Source organism: Xenopus tropicalis, chromosome 8 (assembly GCF_000004195.4).
Source record: "Xenopus tropicalis strain Nigerian chromosome 8, UCB_Xtro_10.0, whole genome shotgun sequence".
Taxonomy (NCBI): Eukaryota; Metazoa; Chordata; class Amphibia; order Anura; family Pipidae; genus Xenopus; species Xenopus tropicalis.
The window spans coordinates 8804879-8828929 of NC_030684.2; the positions used below are offsets into that span (position 1 = coordinate 8804879).

Below are 24051 nucleotides of genomic sequence, written 5' to 3' on the forward strand. Positions count from 1 at the left end.
GTTGGAAGCTGCACAGTCTCTGGGTTATTTATGCACAGAGCTACTCTAAAAATAAAACCACAAAAACATGTGTTAGGCAGCTCCATATAAGCCTTCATATTTTACAAATGTTATGCTGCGTGCAAGCTAGGCCTGTGGCCAGAAAAGCTTGTATTCAAGTAATGATCTGAGATGGGTAATAGGCTTGGGCCTACTCGGGGGTTATGGGGAAAATCAGCATTGCTTATTTTTACTAGTTGTGCCCATTAACTAAAATTAGTGTAATGTGTGTGTGTGCCCAGAACATTCCTTCTCTGTATATTTGTATTTGTACATATGGGTAGGGGGTGCCATAGTGTTTCCCTTACACAGTACAGTATGGGGGTACAGCTTATTGTGTGCCCAGAACATTCCTTCTCTGTATATTTGTATTTGTACATATGGGTAGGGGGTGCCATAGTGTTTCCCTTAGACAGTACAGTATGAGGGTACAGCTTATTGTGTGCCCAGAACATTCCTTCTCTGTATATTTGTATTTGTACATATGGGTAGGGGGTGCCATAGTGTTTCCCTTACACAGTACAGTATGGGGGTACAGCTTATTGTGTGCCCAGAACATTCCTTCTCTGTATATTTGTATTTGTACATATGGGTAGGGGGTGCCATAGTGTTTCCCTTACACAGTACAGTATGGGGGTACAGCTTATTGTGTGCCCAGAACATTCCTTCTCTGTATATTTGTATTTATACATATGGGAGGGAGGTGCCATAGTGTTTCCCTTAGACAGTACAGTATGGGGGTACAGCTTATTGTGTGCCCAGAACATTCCTTCTCTGTATATTTGTATTTATACATATGGGAGGGAGGTGCCATAGTGTTTCCCTTAGACAGTACAGTATGGGGGTACAGCTTATTGTGTGCCCAGAACATTCCTTCTCTGTATATTTGTATTTATACATATGGGTAGGGGGTGCCATAGTGTTTCCCTTAGACAGTACAGTATGGGGGTACAGCTTATTGTGTGCCCAGAACATTCCTTCTCTGTATATTTGTATTTATACATATGGGAGGGAGGTGCCATAGTGTTTCCCTTAGACAGTACAGTATGGGGGTACAGCTTATTGTGTGCCCAGAACATTCCTTCTCTGTATATTTGTATTTATACATATAGGAGGGAGGTGCCATAGTGTTTCCCTTAGACAGTACAGTATGGGGGTACAGCTTATTGTGTGCCCAGAACATTCCTTCTCTGTATATTTGTATTTATACATATGGGTAGGGGGTGCCATAGTGTTTCCCTTAGACAGTACAGTATGGGGGTACAGCTTATTGTGTGCCCAGAACATTCCTTCTCTGTATATTTGTATTTATACATATGGGAGGGAGGTGCCATAGTGTTTCCCTTAGACAGTACAGTATGGGGGTACAGCTTATTGTGTGCCCAGAACATTCCTTCTCTGTATATTTGTATTTATACATATGGGTAGGGGGTGCCATAGTGTTTCCCTTAGACAGTACAGTATGGGGGTACAGCTTATTGTGTGCCCAGAACATTCCTTCTCTGTATATTTGTATTTATACATATGGGAGGGAGGTGCCATAGTGTTTCCCTTAGACAGTACAGTATGGGGGTACAGCTTATTGTGTGCCCAGAACATTCCTTCTCTGTATATTTGTATTTATACATATGGGAGGGAGGTGCCATAGTGTTTCCCTTAGACAGTACAGTATGGGGGTACAGCTTATTGTGTGCCCAGAACATTCCTTCTCTGTATATTTGTATTTATACATATGGGAGGGAGGTGCCATAGTGTTTCCCTTAGACAGTACAGTATGGGGGTACAGCTTATTGTGTGCCCAGAACATGCCCAGATGGAGGCACTGGCTGTTCCCATAAAGACAATGTAACAGAGCATGGGACGACATGTATCAAAAGACTTAAGCGCCACTGTCGGCAGCACCTTCCTTTCCCCAATCACATTCAGCACAAAGGAACCGGCTTATTCCCCAAACCCCTTATATGTATATAAATATCTCTCAGGCACCTACAGGGCCCCAGAAATGATACAAACGCAGACAGGAATACAGTCACCGCTGTAGAAGTCTCACCAAAGTAAAGACGTGGCCCAGGTGCCCCAGCCCCTCAGCTCAGGGGAAATATCACCTTTATTCAGTATTCATCTAACAAAGCCTGACGCGTTTCGTGTCTAGCTGCCACTTAATCATAGGCTTCAGTGCCCCAACCAAGAACCATATACAGTGAAACCCAAGTATAAAGTATATCTTATAGTAAGTGATAAGTATATACATAGGTGCTGGGGTGTCTTTGTCCTATTGTCTCCATCTTGGCCTACAGTCTCCATCTTGCCCTACTGTCTCCATCTTGCCCTACTGTCTCCATCTTGCCCTACTGTCTCCATCTTGCCCTACTGTCCCCATCTTGTCCTACTGTCTCCATCTTGCCCTACTGCCTCCATCTTGTCCTACTGTCTCCATCTTGCCCTACTGTCTCCAACTTGCCCTACTGTCTCCATCTTGCCCTACTGCCTCCATCTTGTCCTACTGTCTCCATCTTGCCCTACTGTCTCCAACTTGCCCTACTGTCTCCATCTTGCCCTACTGCCTCCATCTTGTCCTACTGTCTCCATCTTGCCCTACTGTCTCCATCTTGCCCTACTGTCTCCATCTTGCCCTACTGCCTCCATCTTGTCCTACTGTCTCCATCTTGTCCTACTGTCTCCATCTTGCCCTACTGTCTCCAACTTGCCCTACTGTCTCCATCTTGCCCTACTGCCTCCATCTTGTCCTACTGTCTCCATCTTGTCCTACTGTCTCCAACTTGCCCTACTGTCTCCATCTTGCCCTACTGTCTCCATCTTGCCCTACTGTCTCCATCTTCTTCTACTGTCTCCATCTTCTTCTACTGTCTCCATCTTCTTCTACTGTCTCCATCTTGTGCCACTGTCTCCATCTTGCCCTACTGTCTCCATCTTGCCCTACTGTCTCCATCTTGCCCTATGGTCTTCATCTTGTTCTACTGTCTCCATCTTGCCCTATGGTCTTCATCTTGTTCTACTTCTTACCCTACTGTCTCTATTTTTCCTTTCTATCTCCTTCTTGTTTTACTTTCACAGTCTTTCTCTACAGTTGTTATACTACTATGGCAATCTAACATTCCTATCACCATAGTTATTGCATCTTGTCCCACTGGCACCATCTTGTTCTATGTCCCAGCTGGGCCCTACTTTTGGTACAATGTTCTATTGTTTCCATCTTGCCCTACTGTTGCTACTTTACTCACTGTCACCACCTCGCCCTACTGCCCCTATCTGGTTGTAATAAGTTACTTTTGCCAAACATCCCATGTTGCCAAAAATTCCTTTTGGGATTTTTTTTTCATTTTTTTTAACCTAAGTTTATGGTTTGCTTGACTTCTGGGCAATAAAACTGAAATTCCAGACCAGGTTCTGTGTGCCACATGCCCAAACCTTGTTCCTCGGGGCAATCAGGGGGTGTTTGGGGGCATTCTTTGCACAATACACTGTCAGCATCTGATCTTGTCGTTTCTCATGATCATTTCTCTCAGATGCCGACTTCATTCTAAATAACAATTCATTTCATATGTAGAGCGCCAGCGATGGAGCGACAGTGACAGTTACATGATGAAAATCTTTCCTATGGATAGACAGGATGGATAGATAGGATGAATATCTAACAGAATTACATCCAATAAATGCACCGGGGGCTACACTTTCCAATGCTTTATTTATCTTTAAGATCTCTTGAATTGAAATACAGCAAGCCATTGGCGGTGGCGCTGTTTCATTGCAGGCTATGGGTAAGATACGCTTCTCCAAAGTGGTGAGTTGTGGTACTTCAAGTCAAGAAGACATAAATTCTTTCTTAAGAGCAGATCTAATTCCAACCATGGGGTGGGGGGGGAATAAAGAATATCAGCTCTTCCCCCAGGGTATCAAATCCACCAACCACCCCTGTTATACCCCAACTATGGCCCCTTCACATGTATTAAACAGGTGGCTGCCAACAAATCCAGGCGGTTGACTTCCATGAAGCCATCTACCTAATGGGCTAATGAATGGGCCCTGCTAGTAGTGATCCTTAATGGTGGCCCCAGGCATACATAGAACCCCCTAAATAGTCCACACTTCTATTCCCCACCATCTATGCCCATTGGCTTCTAAAAACCATCCTACCAACTCCAACCACTGCTACACATAGGGACCATCTGGGTTGCAGTTATCCCGTGTTCCCCTAGGGGTGCAATTACGTTTTTGCTGAGCCAAAATGTGTTTTTTTGCTTTATTTTATATGGCCTTTAATGTTTTTTCGTCACCTTCATGTAACCCTTGTTCTACAGCTGCTCCGCGTCACCTCTATATATTACAGCTATAAAGTACCGAGCCAATATATATTGTACAAGCCAATATATAGTACAATGTTCTACTGGGAATATTGATCCTATGCACACTTTGACTGATTGAGTTTTTATCGTTATTCCAATACCCCCCGGGATCTGGGCTGGGCACACAGAGAAATCAATGTTTGGATTTGTTAATGGGAAAATTCATTAGAAGTAATTCTGGAACAACCAGTAGAGTTAATGTAATTTCCCTTCTGCGATCTTTAGAGATAATTACTATCGCATTACTCCACCGGCCCGGCTTAGTTAAGCTCCGGCTAATCTTCCAGGGGTGACTAATGAGTGTCTTACAATTATAAGATCACTTTGTAATCACGGGAAAATGTCGAGTCATTATAAATAAAGAGATAATGGTCACAGGTCCAATCCGGCAACCACTAATGAAAATGAGGTTCTTCAGAAACACCAGAGGTTTAGATGAGAAACCAAAGAGCACAAAGCCCAAAATGAATGGTAATATCTCAGGAGCTCCGAAGAGCCAAAAATGAGGAGGGAGGAATAGTAAATAAACCCTTAAGACCAAGGATAAAGTCAGTTTAAAGTCCTAGACCTTAAAGAGACTTCAAAAGAAGGTTTAGAAAGCTAAGAAGGAAGGTTGAAATCTTGAAAAACCGACAAAAAAGGCAAATATCCCCACAATGGAGGTAATAAGTGATGGGTGAAATGTTTCGCCAGGCATGGATTCGCGGCGAATTTCTGCATTTTGCCATTATGTCCAAAAAAGAATAGCCACGCGACAAAAGAATAGCCACGCGACAAAAGAATAGCCACGGGCGACAAAAGAATAGCCGCGAGTGACAAAAGAATAGCCGCGCGACAAAAGGATAGCCATGGGCGACAAAAGAATAGCCAAGGGGGACAAAAGAATAGCCACAGGCAACAAAAGAATAGCCAAGGGGGACAAAAGAATAGCCGCGGGCGACAAAAGAATAGCCAAGGGGGACAAAAGAATAGCCAAGGGGGACAAAAGAATAGCCATGGGCGACAAAAGAATAGCAAAGGGGGACAAAAGAATAGCCGCGGGCGACAAAAGAATAGGCAAAAGGGACAAAAGAATAGCCGCGGGGGACAAAAGAATAGCCGCAGGCGACAAAAGAATAGGCAAGGGGGACAAACGAATAGTCAAGGGGGACAAAAGAATAGCCACGGGCGACAAAAGAATAGCCGCGGGCGACAAAAGAATAGCCGCGGGCGACAAAAGAGTAGCAAAGGGGGACAAAAGAATAGCCTCGGGCGACAAAAGAATAGCAAAGGGGGACAAAAGAATAGCCGCGGGCGACAAAAGAATAGCAAAGGGGGACAAAAGAATAGCCGCGGGGGACAAAAGAATAGCCGCAGGCGACAAAAGAATAGCCGCGGGGGACAAAAGAATAGCCGCGGGGGACAAAAGAATAGCTGCAGGCGACAAAAGAATAGGCAAGGGGGACAAACGAATAGTCAAGGGGGACAAAAGAATAGCCACGGGCGACAAAAGAATAGCAAAGGGGGACAAAAGAATAGCCTCGGGTGACAAAAGAATAGCAAAGGGGGACAAAAGAATAGCCGCGGGCGACAAAAGAATAGCAAAGGGGGACAAAAGAATAGCCTCGGGCGACAAAAGAATAGCCACGGGGGACAAAAGAATAGCCACGGGTGACAAAAGAATAGCCATGGGCGACAAAAGATTCGCGCATTTTTCGGCGAAGCGAAAAGGGACAGATTCGCTCATCACTAGAGGTAATGCATATACTGTACAATGCCAGGGCTCGGTAGGTAATTCACCTCATAAGTGAGGCAACTGAGTAGTTATATAATAAATAAGACTCTATGGAAATAAGACTCTATGGGAATGTGAATGGGAATGTGAATGTGTCGGAAAGTCAACTTCAGTTCAACTCAATCCAGAGTTCAAGGACCCTTTTCAAGTCAATCTGAAGACACTGTGCCAATATGAATCTAGTTCAGGACATTGTTTATCAGGTCTGGTTTGGGTGCTTGGGTTTGTTCCCCTTTATATATAGAGAGAGAGAAGGGTAGGACTAAGGTAGAAGCAATGTGACTCCCATCACCTCCAACATAAATATGGGTGGGGTGTCTTGTATTAATCAACATGGGCAACCATAGTTCCATGTCTACTCTAGTGCCGATTTACCTACCTTCTTAGGTAACCATAGTTTAGCCTCTACCTTCCTAAGGACCTACAATGATACAACTCAAGAACCTAAAAATACAAACCCCCAAGAAGATCAAAAAGACTATTTAGGGCATTTTTGCCCAGCAACAAGACTCCTTCCATCTCCTCCAACATAATGATTGGTGGAGTGTCTTGAGCAACCCAGATAGGACGCTTATGGCTAAGCAATACGACTCCCATCCCTTCACACAAATATCATTATTGGTCGGGAGTCTTGTTTACATGAAGATGAACAACCATAGTTTGATGTCTTCTTTAGGGCATGCTTTACTTATCCTTTAAAGACCATGGTCCGTTGAAGACCATAATGAACAACCCTAACCCTTATAGTACAAATACCAAGAATATAATAAACTAGGTAGGAAACTAATGTGCAACCAATGAGAACCAACCCCTTCTACTCCAACCATGGGTTTACAAGGTGGGTTTGATACCAACTCTTGGGTGGGGGGTGGGTGTTGCCTGCCCTCTTAGGACCCCATAATGATGCCAATCAAGTACAAATGTAGGAAGCCTTTGCCCCCATAGGATAAAGGACACACTAGCACTAACAATGCCAATTTAGAGTAAATAACAGGACCATGAAGGATCAAGTGCCTCCAACCCATCAACAAACACATTGTCTTCTCTAATGCATCAGATTCCCGGCACATAATAACTGTATTAAAACAGCCGGGGTATTCATCAAGGTCACCTGTACTCCAGGCACAATCTGTGTGTGAATCCTCGCAACTTCCATTAGTGCGATGGATGGATTCTCCCCGTGAGATGGTCAGGAACGGATAATCTGTTGGCTCGGCTCCCATCACGGATAAACATGTTACTCACGTGTAAGAGCCATAGGGAACCTATATACATAACAGGTGGGATGTAGAACATGCAATTAAATAGAGATAAAGAATAGTGATTTAAATAGAGATAGATAGATAGATAGATAGATAGATAGATAGATATAGATAGATAGATAGATAGATAGATAGATAGATAGATGATAGATAGATAGATACAGAGATAGATAGATAGATAGATAGATAGATAGATAGATAGATACAGAGATACAGAGATAGATAGATAGATAGATAGATAGATAGATAGATAGATAGATAGATACAGAGATAGATAGATAGATAGATAGATAGATACAGAGATAGATAGATAGATAGATAGATAGATACAGAGATAGATAGATAGATGATAGATAGATACAGAGATAGATAGATAGATACAGAGATAGATAGATAGATAGATAGATAGATAGATAGATAGATAGATAGATACAGAGATAGATAGATAGATGATAGATAGATAGATAGATAGATAGATAGATACAGAGATAGATAGATAGATAGATAGATACAGAGATAGATAGATAGATAGATAGATAGATAGATACAGAGATAGATAGATAGATAGATGATAGATAGATAGATAGATAGATAGATAGATAGATAGATACAGAGATAGATAGATAGATACAGAGATAGATAGATAGATAGATACAGAGATAGATAGATAGATACAGAGATAGATAGATAGATAGATAGATGATAGATAGATAGATAGATAGATGATAGATAGATAGATAGATAGATATAGATAGATGATATATATAAAGAGAGAGATATTAGATATATGATATATATATATATATATATATATAGAGAGAGAGAGAGAGAGAGAGAGATAGATATATAGAGAGAGAGAGATAATAGATAGATAGATGATTGAGAGAGAGAGAGAGAGAGAGATAATATATAGATAGATAATAGATAGATAGATGATAGATAGATAGATAGATAGATAATTGAGAGAGATAGATAATAGATAGATAGATAGATAGACAGATAGATGAGAGATTTAGAGAGAGATAGATAGATGATAATCAATCATGTTAAAATGCCAGGGAATGTTGGGGGTTTCAAAATCAGTACCACGTTCCACCAGTAGACGGCGCTCATTGCAGTTCCTGTAGGTTCCCCTTAAGGGAAAGGAAATCCTTTCTGAGTATAAAGCTCCTGGGTTAATGCTGGTGCAGTTGAGTAGAGGGGGGGCTGTGTGTGCCCCTATATAAAGGCAATACAGTAAGTAATTTATGGGATGGGTTTTTATGTGTTTTTATTAAAAACTTCACAAGAAAGAACTAACATAGTAATTGATGGGATGGGGAGGGGCCCCAGGGAGAGTGGAGATAAAATATGGCTCCTCACCCTCCCTATTTCCTATGCTCAGTTACTTAGTCCCCCCCCCCCCCTCTGTTCACCTATAACCTCACCCCCTGCTTGTAGGATTATGGATTTTCCTCTTGGGGTCAGGGGTCTGATTATTTCTATCTATGGCACCCCCTTGTGGTTGCAAGTGCCACAGCCTCACGTCACCCCTGGTTATCCATCCCCCCCCCAGGCTCAGTTACAGGGATCTATAGGGCCTCCGAAATAATCAAAATATCAAGATTCATCCCACTGCTCATATCTGCCTGCTGATTGGCTGTGCTTCCCAAGGAGCCGCTTCCATCTCTGCAACATATTAACGTTAATTGGTCCCTTATGTTCCTGCTGCAGTTATGTCACACTGCGGGGACACGGCGACACCAACTACAGACTGTCAGCTCATCAATCAGTGCTATTCTGTCACACAGGTACAAATATACAGAGAAGGAATGTTCTGGGCACACAATAAGCTGTACCCCCATACTGTACTGTCTAAGGGAAACACTATGGCACCCCCTACCCATATGTATAAATACAAATATACAGAGAAGGAATGTTCTGGGCACACAATAAGCTGTACCCCCATACTGTACTGTCTAAGGGAAACACTATGGCAGCCCCTACCCATATGTATAAATACAAATATACAGAGAAGGAATGTTCTGGGCACACAATAAGCTGTACCCCCATACTGTACTGTCTAAGGGAAACACTATGGCACCCCCTACCCATATGTATAAATACAAATATACAGAGAAGGAATGTTCTGGGCACGCAATAAGTTGTACCCCCATACTGTACTGTCTAAGGGAAACACTATGGCACCCCCTACCCATATGTATAAATACAAATATACAGAGAAGGAATGTTCTGGGCACACAATAAGCTGTACCCCCATACTGTACTGTCTAAGGGAAACACTATGGCACCTCCCTCCCATATGTATAAATACAAATATACAGAGAAGGAATGTTCTGGGCACACAATAAGCTGTACCCCCATACTGTACTGTCTAAGGGAAACACTATGGCACCCCCTACCCATATGTATAAATACAAATATACAGAGAAGGAATGTTCTGGGCACACAATAAGCTGTACCCCCATACTGTACTGTCTAAGGGAAACACTATGGCACCCCCTACCCATATGTATAAATACAAATATACAGAGAAGGAATGTTCTGGGCACACAATAAGCTGTACCCCCATACTGTACTGTCTAAGGGAAACACTATGGCACCCCCTACCCATATGTATAAATACAAATATACAGAGAAGGAATGTTCTGGGCACACAATAAGCTGTACCCCCATACTGTACTGTCTAAGGGAAACACTATGGCACCCCCTACCCATATGTATAAATACAAATATACAGAGAAGGAATGTTCTGGGCACACAATAAGCTGTACCCCCATACTGTACTGTCTAAGGGAAACACTATGGCACCCCCTACCCATATGTATAAATACAAATATACAGAGAAGGAATGTTCTGGGCACACAATAAGCTGTACCCCCATACTGTACTGTCTAAGGGAAACACTATGGCACCCCCTACCCATATGTATAAATACAAATATACAGAGAAGGAATGTTCTGGGCACACAATAAGCTGTACCCCCATACTGTACTGTCTAAGGGAAACACTATGGCACCCCCTACCCATATGTATAAATACAAATATACAGAGAAGGAATGTTCTGGGCACACAATAAGCTGTACCCCCATACTGTACTGTCTAAGGGAAACACTATGGCACCTCCCTCCCATATGTATAAATACAAATATACAGAGAAGGAATGTTCTGGGCACACAATAAGCTGTACCCCCATACTGTACTGTCTAAGGGAAACACTATGGCACCTCCCTCCCATATGTATAAATACAAATATACAGAGAAGGAATGTTCTGGGCACACAATAAGCTGTACCCCCATACTGTACTGTCTAAGGGAAACACTATGGCACCTCCCTCCCATATGTATAAATACAAATAGACAGAGAAGGAATATTTGAATTCTTTTCAACCTCCTATAAATGATCAGACCCTGCCTCAGCTTGCCATGTCCCGTGGGCAGTTATTTGCCAGTATTTGCTGTTCCTTATAAACAAGGATAAAATATAACCGCAGAGCAAACAATCTAATCAGCGTTTCTCCAGCCTGCCCCCGCCCAAGGTTATTCACACTTCATGTTAAGGTGAATTTTCCATTGAGTCGATTGGCAGAGGAATACAATGTTCATGTAGGGGGGCAGAATAAGGTGCCACAGCTTTTATCCCATTGGGTGTAAATGGCAGGATTGGGTGGGTGGGAAGGAGGTGTGGGGGCCCCTGGGGTAGCAGCCTTGGACACCCCCAGTCCTACCCTGCCCTACAGACCCCCTCAGTCCAACCACTGCCACCCCGTCCAACCACTACCACCCCGTCCAACCACTACCACCCCGTCCAACCACTGCCACCCCGTCCAACCACTGCCACCCCGTCCAACCATTGCCACCCCGTTCAACCATTGCCACCCCGTCCAACCACTACCACCCCTTCAAACCACTGCCACCCGTCCAACCACTGCCACCCCATCCAACCACTGCCACCCCGTCCAACCACTGCCACCCCTTCAAACCACTGCCACCCTGTGCAACCACTGCCACCCCTTCAAACCACTGCCACCCCTTCAAACCACTGCCACCCCGTCCAACCACTGCCACCCCGTCCAATCACTGCCACCCCGTCCAACCACTGCCACCCCTTCAAACCACTGCCACCCGTCCAACCACTGCCACCCCGTCCAACCACTGCCACCCCTTCAAACCACTGCCACCCTGTCCAACCACTGCCACCCCTTCAAACCACTGCCACCCCGTCCAACAACTGCCACCCCGTCCAATCACTGCCACCCCGTCCAACCACTGCCACCCCTTCAAACCACTGCCACCCATCCAACCACTGCCACCCCGTCAAACCACTGCCACCCCATCCAACCACTGCCACCCTGTCCAACCACTGCCCCCCTGTCCAACCACTGCCCCCCCTTCAAACCACTGCCACCCCGTGCAACCACTGCCACCCTGTCCAACCACTGCCACCCTGTCCAACCACTGCCACCCCGTCCAACCACTGCCACCCCGTCCAACCACTGCCACCCCGTCCAACCACTGCCACCCCGTCCAACCACTGCCACCCCTTCAAACCACTGCCACCCTTTCAAACCACTGCCACCCCGTCCAACCACTGCCACCCCGTCCAACCACTGCCACCCTGTCCAACCACTGCCACCCCGTCCAACCACCGCCACCCCTTCAAACCACTGCCACCCTTTCAAACCACTGCCACCCCGTCCAACCACTGCCACCCCGTCAAACCACTGCCACCCCATCCAACCACTGCCACCCTGTCCAACCACTGCCACCCATTCAAATCACTGCCACCCCGTCCAACCACTGCCACCCGTCCAACCAATGGATCCTGCTGTAAGTCTGCAACTGGCGGCACAACGCGTTTGAAGCAGTAATAAAACCCCAATGCCCCAACCACGAGCCAATTTGTGCCCGTCGGCCAATAAATAAGCAGCCGCTCCTCATTGCCGGCCAACTGCATCCAATCCCGGCTGTTTATTGTACTGGGAATAAACACGTCTCCCAGTTACGCAATGGCTGAGATATACGATATTGTGACTCAGGCTTCAAGATCTTACAAAACAGGCCCATCTGCTCTCCGTCAGGGACTTTAAAGGGGAAATAGGCCCAGTCGGTGTCTGCCGGGCCGGCACCGTGCCAGCGTTTCCCTAGATGGTGCCCAAGTTGCTGCCAAGTGTATTCGTGACTCCTACGCCCCCTAACTTGCACCAACAGGAGCACCCATGGGTGCAGGGAGCAATGGAGCCTTATTGTTACCTATTCCAGTGCCAGTTTCTGTGCCCCTGATGTGAGCGCCAAGCAACGGCCAATAACTGAGCCCTTACTAATCGTTCCCAGGGTGGGAACTGGGGAACTAACGGGACCCTCTGGGTGGGGGGCTCTGGGTGGGGGGCGGGTAGCACATCATGGCACCCTTGTCTTAGGTACCAAAGCTCCATAGCCCAGCTCTGATTGCCCCCCCCCCCCTTTGATAGCTCCAACAGACTATTCGCTCTAAGCTCTTTAATCAATTGTCCCCTGAAAGGTGCTTTCATGTACGGCACCCATACATAATTCATTAGGCAGGGTGCCCGGCACCCACATTCCTGCTCCTTCCTCAGCCCCATCATAAGAAAAATACACTTTTATTAACCAATAGCTGCTCTCTATTAAGCCAAAGCCCAGAATTTCATCAGAACCAGGTGGGTTTATCCTATTAGACACCAAAGCCCAGTGTCCAACCAGAACCAGGTGGGTTTATCCTATTAGACACCAAAGCCCAGTGTCCAACCAGAACCAGGTGGGTTTATCCTATTAGACACCAAAGCTCAGTGTCCCACCAGAACCAGGCAGGTTTATCCTATTAGACACCAAAGCCCAGTGTCCAACCAGAACCAGGTGGGTTTATCCTATTAGACACCAAAGCTCAGTGTCCCACCAGAACCAGGCAGGTTTATCCTATTAGACACCAAAGCCCAGTGTCCAACCAGAACCAGGCAGGTTTATCCTATTAGACACCAAAGCTCAGTGTCCCACCAGAACCAGGTGGGTTTATCCTATTAGACACCAAAGCCCAGTGTCCCACCAGAACCAGGCAGGTTTATCCTATTAGACACCAAAGCCCAGTGTCCAACCAGAACCAGGTGGGTTTATCCTATTAGACACCATAGCCCAGTGTCCAACCAGAACCAGGTGGGTTTATCCTATTAGACACCAAAGCCCAGTGTCCAACCAGAACCAGGTGGGTTTATCCTATTAGACACCAAAGCCCAGTGTCCACCCAGAACCAGGCAGGTTTATCCTATTAGACACCAAAGCCCAGTGTCCAACCAGAACCAGGCGGCTTTATCCTATTAGACACCAAAGCCCAGCTTCCTACCAGAACCAGGCGGCTTTATCCTATTAGACTGACACCCCCCTCTATTGAGCCAAAGCCCAGCATCCCACCAGAACCAGCCGGCTTTATCCTATTAGACACCAAAGCCCAGTGTCCCACCAGAACCAGCCGGCTTTATCCTATTAGACACCAAAGCCCAGCATCCCACCAGAACCAGCCGGCTTTATCCTATTAGACACCAAAGCCCAGTGTCCCACCAGAACCAGGCAGGTTTATCCCATTAGACTGGGACTGCAGGAAGGTATATGTATATTGATGCACCAAGGCCGGGGGAGGGCTCTCTGCAGGTATAAAGTGTACCCCCCCTCCGTGCGTGGATTGATCCCCTGTGCCCTGACTGATTGGACTAAGGGGCAGCGCCATAGAGGGATATGATTGGCAAACTCCCAGCCCGTGAAATTGTATGTGCATCCCCCACTGGATCCTGTAGTGCCAGGCACAATGCAGCTACGTTCCAGCCTGGCACATTTCTACCACCTCCATAGTTGGCACAGATTCCTCTGCCCTCCTATACCCAGCTCAAGCCTTTCCTGCCCTTTATTATCGTGATTAAAGTGCCATTGAATGTATAATATGCCGGGCGTGGGTCCTGATACCAACGTATTGTGCCACGGTCTATTCCGGAAACTTTCAGCCTGAGTGGGTGTTTGATTTCTTTTATCCCAGCAATGATCCCCCTGCTTCTAACATAAACCTCTTTCTTATGAGCCGTCACAGCTTCCCCGGCCCCCCCCCCCCCCCCGCCTTATAAATGATTTACCCGGGGCCCTGCCAGGGCGAGTAACCCCTTCACTGCCTGACTGCAGACTGAGAGCTTCCCAGCTGGAGAATGCTGCAGTGTGTTGGAAGCAATTCAGGGGAGGGATTGGGTGTCCCCCCACCCCTAGCCGGTCAGCTATATACCCTTTGAGGTGAACAACATACTATAATGGGGACTCCCTGCAGCTGCTGGGTATATAATTACCCCTTATTGGGGCAGAACAGCCCTATTGGGTTTATTTAATGGTTAAATGATTCCCTTTTCTCTGTAATAATAAAACAGTACCTGTACTTGATCCCAACTAAGATATAATTACCCCTTATTGGGGCAGAACAGCCCTATTGGGTTTATTTCATGGTTAAATGATTCCCTTTTCTCTGTAATAATAAAACAGTACCTGTACTTGATCCCAACTAAGATATAATTACCCCTTATTGGGGCAGAACAGCCCTATTGGGTTTATTTAATGGTTAAATGATTCCCTTTTCTCTGTAATAATAAAACAGTACCTGTACTTGATCCCAACTAAGATATAATTACCCCTTATTGGGGGCAGAACAGCCCTATTGGGTTTATTTAATGGTTAAATGATTCCCTTTTCTCTGTAATAATAAAACAGTACCTGTACTTGATCCCAACTAAGATATAATTACCCCTTATTGGGGCAGAACAGCCCTATTGGGTTTAATTAATGTTTTATTGATGTCTTAGTAGACTTAAGGTATGAAGATCCAAATTACAGAAAGACCCCTTATCCGGGAATACTTTTGGTCCCAATCATTCTGGAAAACAGGTCCCATACCTGTATTAACATTTACTTATAAAGCGCCAACATACCCCGCAGCGCTGTACAGTAAGTGGGTTCCATACATTGGACATACAGAGTAACATATACAGCAACCAATAACCGATACAAGAGGGGAAGAGAGCCCTGCCCAAAAGAGCTTACACTCTACAAGGAGTAACATATACAGCAATCAATAACCAATACAGGAGGTGAAGAGAGCCCTGCCCAAAAGAGCTTACACTCTACAAGGAGTAACATATACAGCAATCAATAACCAATACAGGAGGTGAAGAGAGCCCTGCCCAAAAGAGCTTACAATTTTCATAGCGACAGTCCATGCAAAAACCAGTGCAGCCTGCAGCATGGCTCTAAGGGAAATGCTAGGGAGCTGCAATATGTGCCAGGATTGGCAGGGGTAAGTAGGTAACCCTAATGGGGCTGTTCTCTATGATAAACTGACCAGTGCGGGGGCACTTAACCCATTACAAGGTGGCATATGGACTGCGAGCAATGGGCACGTGTTTACCCAGCCAACAATGAGTTAAAGGGATCTTCTGGCCGGTATATGAGCTAAAAAAAAAAAATACAGGTTAAGGAGTGGGTTATAGCCCATCTCCAGTCCCACAGATGGGAAATACCCCTTGTGGGGGGGTGACCCAGCAGCAGTAGGGGCAGGTAGGTAGGCACCCAGGGTACCGGTAACTTACCTCTGGATCTCAAAGCTGCAGCCTTTCCTGAGCAGGGCTGCCCTCTTCCGCATGATACTGCTGGATTTCTCTTTGCCCATGTAGGAATTCACTTCACAGTCCATGGCGAAGAAAGGGGGAGCCCCCTTGGGCGAGAGGAGACCCTCAGGGAGAAGATTGGGGCTGGGGGGGGGGTAGGTCCTGGCTCTGGGAGTTGCGGTTTAGCTGCAGGGACAGGCTGGCAATAACATCCTCTGATCCCTCAGCGCCGCTCTCACTCTGTACTGGAGACTGGGGAGGGAGGTGCTGCTGCTCCTGCTGGAACCCAGCTGCCTCCTATTCACTCTCCCTCCTGCACCAGGAGATGGGCTGCTCTGCACCTCACAGGGTTAACAGCTTTAACCCTTCCTTCCCTCAGCCCGCTTCCTTTCAACAAAATGTACACTTAGCTTCCCCTTTAATCGGGGGCACGATTTATAGGGATACATCGTGGATGAGAAAAGACACAGTTCCATTTTTGTCCAAGTAAAATTCCCTTTTCTCTGTAATAATAAAACAGTACCTGTACTTGATCCCAACTAAGATATAATTACCCCTTATTGGGGGCAGAACAGCCCTATTGGGTTTATTTAATGGTTAAATGATTCCCTTTTCTCTGTAATAATAAAACAGTACCTGTACTTGATCCCAACTAAGATATAATTACCCCTTATTGGGGGCAGAACAGCCCTATTGGGTTTATTTAATGGTTAAATGATTCCCTTTTCTCTGTAATAATAAAACAGTACCTGTACTTGATCCCAACTAAGATATAATTACCCCTTATTGGGGCAGAACAGCCCTATTGGGTTTATTTAATGGTTAAATGATTCCCTTTTCTCTGTAATAATAAAACAGTACCTGTACTTGATCCCAACTAAGATATAATTACCCCTTATTGGGGGCAGAACAGCCCTATTGGGTTTATTTAATGGTTAAATGATTCCCTTTTCTCTGTAATAATAAAACAGTACCTGTACTTGATCCCAACTAAGATATAATTACCCCTTATTGGGGCAGAACAGCCCTATTGGGTTTATTTAATGGTTAAATGATTTTTAGCAGACTTAAGGTATGGAGATCCAAATTACAGAAAGATCCCTTATCTGGAAAACCCCAGGTCCTGAGCATTCTGGATAACAGGTTCCATACCTGTACAGAGGAAGGGAAAAAAAAACAAACAAAATCCCTAAATATTAAGGGGCATTAGGACCGGTCCTTGATTCCACTTTGAGTGTAAGTACCTGGGATAGACTCAAAGCTGCCCACCCCTACGTGGCTTTGGGCGCCCAAAGCCACATATTATCTTTATTTCCAGGGGTGGAACAAGGCTTTGGAGGGGCCCCCGGTACGAGTAAGAGAAGGGCCCACCTATTATAAGGCACACCTTGCCCCAATGTAACTTCTGCACCAATCCTTACTGCCCCGGGGGCAGTTCTTCCTTGATTACGGCACTAATTGCCCTGTAATCTTTATCATTCACCTTATTCAAGAGGGGATGCTGGGAAATAAGTTGTCAACCACCGGGAAAAATGGAAATCAGGGATGGATTTTCTAATCCCTAGGAAGTTGCCGGTCACAGGGGAATAGGTGGATCTATCAGAAGAGCTTATCTCCTTACTATATGCCACCTGGGCTCCTTAAATCCTGAAAACAAGGATTATTGGGGAGGGGAAAAGGAACAGATGAAACAGTTGTGCCGCAGATGATATCAATTTGGGGCTTTAGTGCAACTAGAAGGGGCAGATACAGAAATACCCTGTAGGTTTCCTTAGATTAATAGCGAGAGAAGAGCCGGGGGCGCTGGGCCGGGGAGGGGGGGGTGTGGGTTCTGGTTCTTGCCAATAGATGAATAAGAACTAACGCAGAACCCTGCAGAATAAGGTTACATGGAGCACAAGGGGCAGAGGGGGAAGGCCTGTGTGATGGAGCACAGGGCAGTTGTAGGGTGGGATAATGTACCCCCTACTATAAATGATAAGGATATTAGCAGTCACTGAGGGGTTCTGTGCCCCCCATATAAAGGCACAAGGCTGCAGGCTGAGTTATACAGGGAACTCTGAGTATCACTCATGTATTATAAGGGATAATGTACCCCCTACTGTAAATGATAAGGATATTAGCAGTCACTGAGGGGTTCTGTGCCCCCCATATAAAGGCACAAGGCTGCAGGCTGAGTTATACAGGGAACTCTGAGTATCACTCATGTATTATAAGGGATAATGTACCCCCTACTGTAAATGATAAGGATATTAGCAGTCACTGAGGGGTTCTGTGCCCCCCATATAAAGGCACAAGGCTGCAGGCTGAGTTATACAGGGAACTCTGAGTATCACTCATGTATTATAAGGGATAATGTACCCCCTACTGTAAATGATAAGGATATTAGCAGTCACTGAGGGGTTCTGTGCCCCCCATATAAAGGCACAAGGCTGCAGGCTGAGTTATACAGGGAACTCTGAGTATCACTCATGTATTATAAGGGATAATGTACCCCCTACTGTAAATGATAAGGATATTAGCAGTCACTGAGGGGTTCTGTGCCCATATAAAGGCACAAGGCTGCAGGCTGAGTTATACAGGGAACTCTGAGTATCACTCATGTATTATAAGGGATAATGTACCCCCTACTGTAAATGATAAGGATATTAGCAGTCACTGAGGGGTTCTGTGCCCCCCATATAAAGGCACAAGGCTGCAGGCTGAGTTATACAGGGAACTCTGAGTATCACTCATGTATTATAAGGGATAATGTACCCCCTACTGTAAATGATAAGGATATTAGCAGTCACTGAGGGGTTCTGTGCCCCCCATATAAAGGCACAAGGCTGCAGGCTGAGTTATACAGGGAACTCTGAGTATCACTCATGTATTATAAGGGATAATGTACCCCCTACTGTAAATGATAAGGATAGGAAACATAGGGGCAGTGCCACAAGCCCCAGTACGGAGCCAGTTACAATATTAATGCGGTAGAATAAAGGGATTTGGGAGCAGATGTTGGCGGCGCTGCCCGGAAGCCTGTGCGACTGGATTACAGTAAGCGAATATAATGTGACCCCATTCACCTCTCGCCCCGGGCCCCCTTGGGTGCCGCTCACTGCCCAACGCACCGCCGCCTCCCAACTCGCAAATTGGATCAATTTCTCATTTGCAGGGAGGCATTACGGGGGTAAAGCAATGAAGGGAAACAATCGGAGGGATCAAAGCCGGGAAGCTCTGGAATCCGTGATCCTGACGACGGTGCCCAGAAAAGGGCCGGAAACCCAATTATTTGTATTTACTGAATGGAGAAATGTGCCGGGGTTCTTAAAGGAGCAGCGATATGATTGTGAGCCGGAACATGTGACTCCCCGGGTCATTTATAAACACTGGGCAACTTTGCACCAGGGCAGTAACTCATGGCAACCAATCAGATGCTTGCTTTCAGTGTTCATCCTGCAGCTAGCTGGAACAATCTCACCACTGATTGGTTGCTATGGGGTACTGCTAGGGTCGGGTTTTGACCCGGACAGCTCGGTTTTCAATAGGGCTGTCCTGGTCCAAACTACCTGTAGAGTTTTCCCAGTTTGGAAAACCGGGCAAGATTCTCTAAGATTGCCGATGTGATTGGCCAATCACCACGTAATAGCCCCACCCATGTAAAGGCGTGACCCACCCTGTGAAGTCACACCCCGCCTCCCTGCCCTGCTGATTTTAGAAAGGTTTGCTCAAAAAATTGAAGTCAGTGAGTAGAGAAGAGTCCTCTGATGTTCCACTGGTCAGTTCTGGGCAACGTAAAGTCACATGACTTTTCTCTTCTCACTAAGTTAGTTTTCTGCCAACTGTACCTGGTCGGCCAAAATGGCGCTCCTGTTCCAAATTCAGTATAGCAGCAGTTGAAGCACTAATGCCCATCTGAATGGTAAAAAATGCCCAAGCACCATTGTCTCAGGACAGCTCAGGACAGTTCAGCAGCAGTTTGACCATTAACACCCATCTTAATGGTGAAAAAAATGCCCAATGCCCAAGCCCATTGTCTCTCCCCCATTGATTTCAGTGGGTGTTAGAGCTCAGGGCAGTTCAGCAGCAGTTTGAGCACTAACACCTATCTGAATGGTAAAAAAAAATGCCCAAGCACCATTGTCTCTTCCTGATTGATTTCAGTTGGGTGTTAGAGCTTAGGGCAGTTGAGCAGCAGTTTGAGCACTAACACCCATCTGAATGGTATAAAAAATGTCCAAGTACCATTGTCTCTCAGGCACATATCCATATCCTAAATAAATGCAGTGAGATAACATCATAGGTTAACATCATGGGTTAAAGGGAAACTGAGACACGCCTGGAGGCCGAGCCTGACAGATCTCGTTTACCTAACGAGCTTTCACACATAACCCAACACAATTAGTGATCACTGTCACAGCCTTCCTGGAACAATTGCAAATATCACCTCTTTAAAGGGAAACTATATTATTCTAAGCAGAGATTACAATATATTCCCTCTTTGCTATATGAGCAATAGCGTTTGGATGGAAGGTCTTCCAGATACGGGGTCCCTTTGTCTCACTCGCTAACCAGAAGCAATGGAAAGAGGCTTTATTTTCTTTATAACTGGGGGTGGGGGGGCATTTATGATATCTGCCTTCCATAGGCATGGGGTAAGTACAGGGCTGAACTACACCTTGGGGCACTTGGGGCTAACTGCCTGCACATCTAAATGACACATAGGCCGGTGGGGGGTGCAAGGGCAGCTCTTTGCCCCAGATTGTGACACTTTTATACTGGAATCTTACTGGACAGGAAGTGATGAAAGTGGAGGAGGGGCTTGTTGATATGAAAGGAGTTGTATCAGGAGTCAGAACCAGCAGTGCAGGGAAGGGAAAGGGACAGACACAGTGACAGTTACACATAACTATAAACCCAGTGAGAATGAGGAATGAATGGATATTGGGGAATTGTATCAGGAGTCAGAACCAGCAGTGCAGGGAAGGGAAAGGGACAGACACAGTGACAGTTACACATAACTATAAACCCAGTGAGAATGAGGGATGAATGGATATTGGGGAGTTGTATCTGGAGTCAGAACCAGCAGTGCAGGGAAGGGAAAGGGACAGACACAGTGACAGTTACACATAACTATAAACCCAGTGAGAATGAGGAATGAATGGGTATTGGGGAGTTATATCAGGAGTCAGAACCAGCAGTGCAGAGAAGGGAAAGGGACAGACACAGTGACAGTTACACATAACTATAAACCCAGTGAGAATGAGGGATGAATGGGTATTGGGGAGTTGTATCAGGAGTCAGAACCAGCAGTGCAGAGAAGGGAAAGGGACAGACACAGTGACAGTTACACATAACTATAAACCCAGTGAGAATGAGGAATGAATGGGTATTGGGGAGTTGTATCAGGAGTCAGAACCAGCAGTGCAGAGAAGGGAAAGGGACAGACACAGTGACAGTTACACATAACTATAAACCCAGTGAGAATGAGGAATGAATGGATATTGGGGAGTTGTATCAGGAGTCAGAACCAGCAGTGCAGGGAAGGGAAAGGGACAGACACAGTGACAGTTACACATAACTATAAACCCAGTGAGAATGAGGAATGAATGGATATTGGGGTGTTGTATCAGGAGTCAGAACCAGCAGTGCAGGGAAGGGAAAGGGACAGACACAGTGACAGTTACACATAACTATAAACCCAGTGAGAATGAGGAATGAATGGATATTGGGGTGTTGTATCAGGAGTCAGAACCAGCAGTGCAGGGAAGGGAAAGGGACAGACACAGTGACAGTTACACATAACTATAAACCCAGTGAGAATGAGGGATGAATGGATATTGGGGAGTTGTATCAGGAGTCAGAACCAGCAGTGCAGGGAAGGGAAAGACAGGGAAAGGGACAGACACAGTGACAGTTACACATAACTATAAACCCAGTGAGAATGAGGAATGAATGGGTATTGGGGAGTTGTATCAGGAGTCAGAACCAGCAGTGCAGGGAAGGGAAAGGGACAGAAACAGTGACAGTTACACATAACTATAAACCCAGTGAGAATGAGGAATGAATGGATATTGGGGAGTTGTATCAGGAGTCAGAACCAGCAGTGCAGAGAAGGGAAAGGGACAGACACAGTGACAGTTACACATAACTATAAACCCAGTGAGAATGAGGAATGAATGGATATTGGGGAGTTGTATCAGGAGTCAGAACCAGCAGTGCAGGGAAGGGAAAGGGACAGACACAGTGACAGTTACACATAACTATAAACCCAGTGAGAATGAGGAATGAATGGATATTGGGGAGTTGTATTAGGAGTCAGAACCAGCAGTGCAGGGAAGGGAAAGGGACAGACACAGTGACAGTTACACATAACTATAAACCCAGTGAGAATGAGGAATGAATGGATATTGGGGAGTTGTATCAGGAGTCAGAACCAGCAGTGCAGAGAAGGGAAAGGGACAGACACAGTGACAGTTACACATAACTATAAACCCAGTGAGAGATTATTCAGGTGAACTTCCCCTTTAAACATTTATTTGTAACAATTTCTCTTTGCCGGGAAGCACACTGGTGTCTCCCGAGGAAGCATGTAGCCATATGTGTACATAAATATATATATACACAGCAACACCTTCTTCTATTTAAACCCTGCCATATGTCGGTGACCTGTTTGCAATTAACTCTCTGTATCGGAGCGTCTGCGTTTCCTCCCTCTGATCATCTGCTCGGAAAATAATTGAAGCAGAAGACAGAATGGCGGCTTTCCTGTTGGGCAACAAGGGCTACAAACCTTTACCCAAGGCCGCAGTAAGGCAGCCATTGCCTTGCCTATAGTGCAGAATTTGCCCTTGTACCGCCCCCTGTCCGCTTTACTCCAATAGCCAATAGCCTCAGAGGTATAAGAATACCCATGGTTGTACTAGCCTATCAGGGTTACATATATAGGAAAGCCAGCCTATCAGGGTTACATATATAGGAAAGCCAGCCTATCAGGGTTACATATATAGGAAAGCCAGCCTATCAGGGTTACATATATAGGAAAGCCAGCCTATCAGGGTTACATATATAGGAAAGCCAGCCTATCGGGGTTACATATATAGGAAAGCCAGCCTATCAGGGTTACATATATAGGAAAGCCAGCCTATCAGGGTTACATATATAGGAAAGCCAGCCTATCGGGGTTACATATATAGGAAAGCCAGCCTATCAGGGTTACATATATAGGAAAGCCAGCCTATCAGGGTTACATATATAGGAAAGCCAGCCTATCGGAGTTACATATATAGGAAAGCCAGCCTATCGGGGTTACATATATAGGAAAGCCAGCCTATCAGGGTTACATATATAGGAAAGCCAGCCTATCAGGGTTACATATATAGGAAAGCCAGCCTATCGGGGCTACATATATAGGAAAGCCAGCCTATCAGGGTTACATATATAAGAAAGCCAGCCTATTAGGGTTACATATATAGGAAAGCCAGCCTATCAGGGTTACATATATAGGAAAGCCAGCCTATCAGGGTTACATATATAGGAAAGCCAGCCTATCAGGGTTACATATATAGGAAAGCCAGCCTATCAGGGTTACATATATAAGAAAGCCAGCCTATTAGGGTTACATATATAGGAAAGCCAGCCTATCGGGGTTACATATATAGGAAAGCCAGCCTATCAGGGTTACATATATAGGAAAGCCAGCCTATCAGGGTTACATATATAGGAAAGCCAGCCTATCAGGGTTACATATATAGGAAAGCCAGCCTATCGGGGTTACATATATAGGAAAGCCAGCCTATCGGGGTTACATATATAGGGAAGCCAGCCTATCAGGGTTACATATATAGGAAAGCCAGCCTATCAGGGTTACATATATAGGAAAGCCAGCCTATCGGGGTTACATATATAGGAAAGCCAGCCTATCGGGGTTACATATATAGGAAAGCCAGCCTATCGGGGTTACATATATAGGAAAGCCAGCCTAT

General features: G+C 45.6%; 1 protein-coding gene across 2 annotated transcripts in view; it reads right to left on the bottom strand.

Moving 5' to 3' along the window:
- garnl3 (GTPase activating Rap/RanGAP domain-like 3) overlaps positions 1 to 16365 on the bottom strand; it is a 139285-nt gene extending 122920 nt beyond the window's left edge. For both annotated transcript variants that reach the window (XM_031891238.1, XM_031891237.1), the window contains exon 1: positions 16067 to 16365. In XM_031891238.1, coding sequence (XP_031747098.1) covers positions 16067 to 16170 — 104 coding nt within the window. In that variant the 5' untranslated portion in view covers positions 16171 to 16365. The remainder of the gene's footprint in view (positions 1 to 16066) is intronic.
- Between the last annotated feature and the right edge of the window lie 7686 nt (positions 16366 to 24051).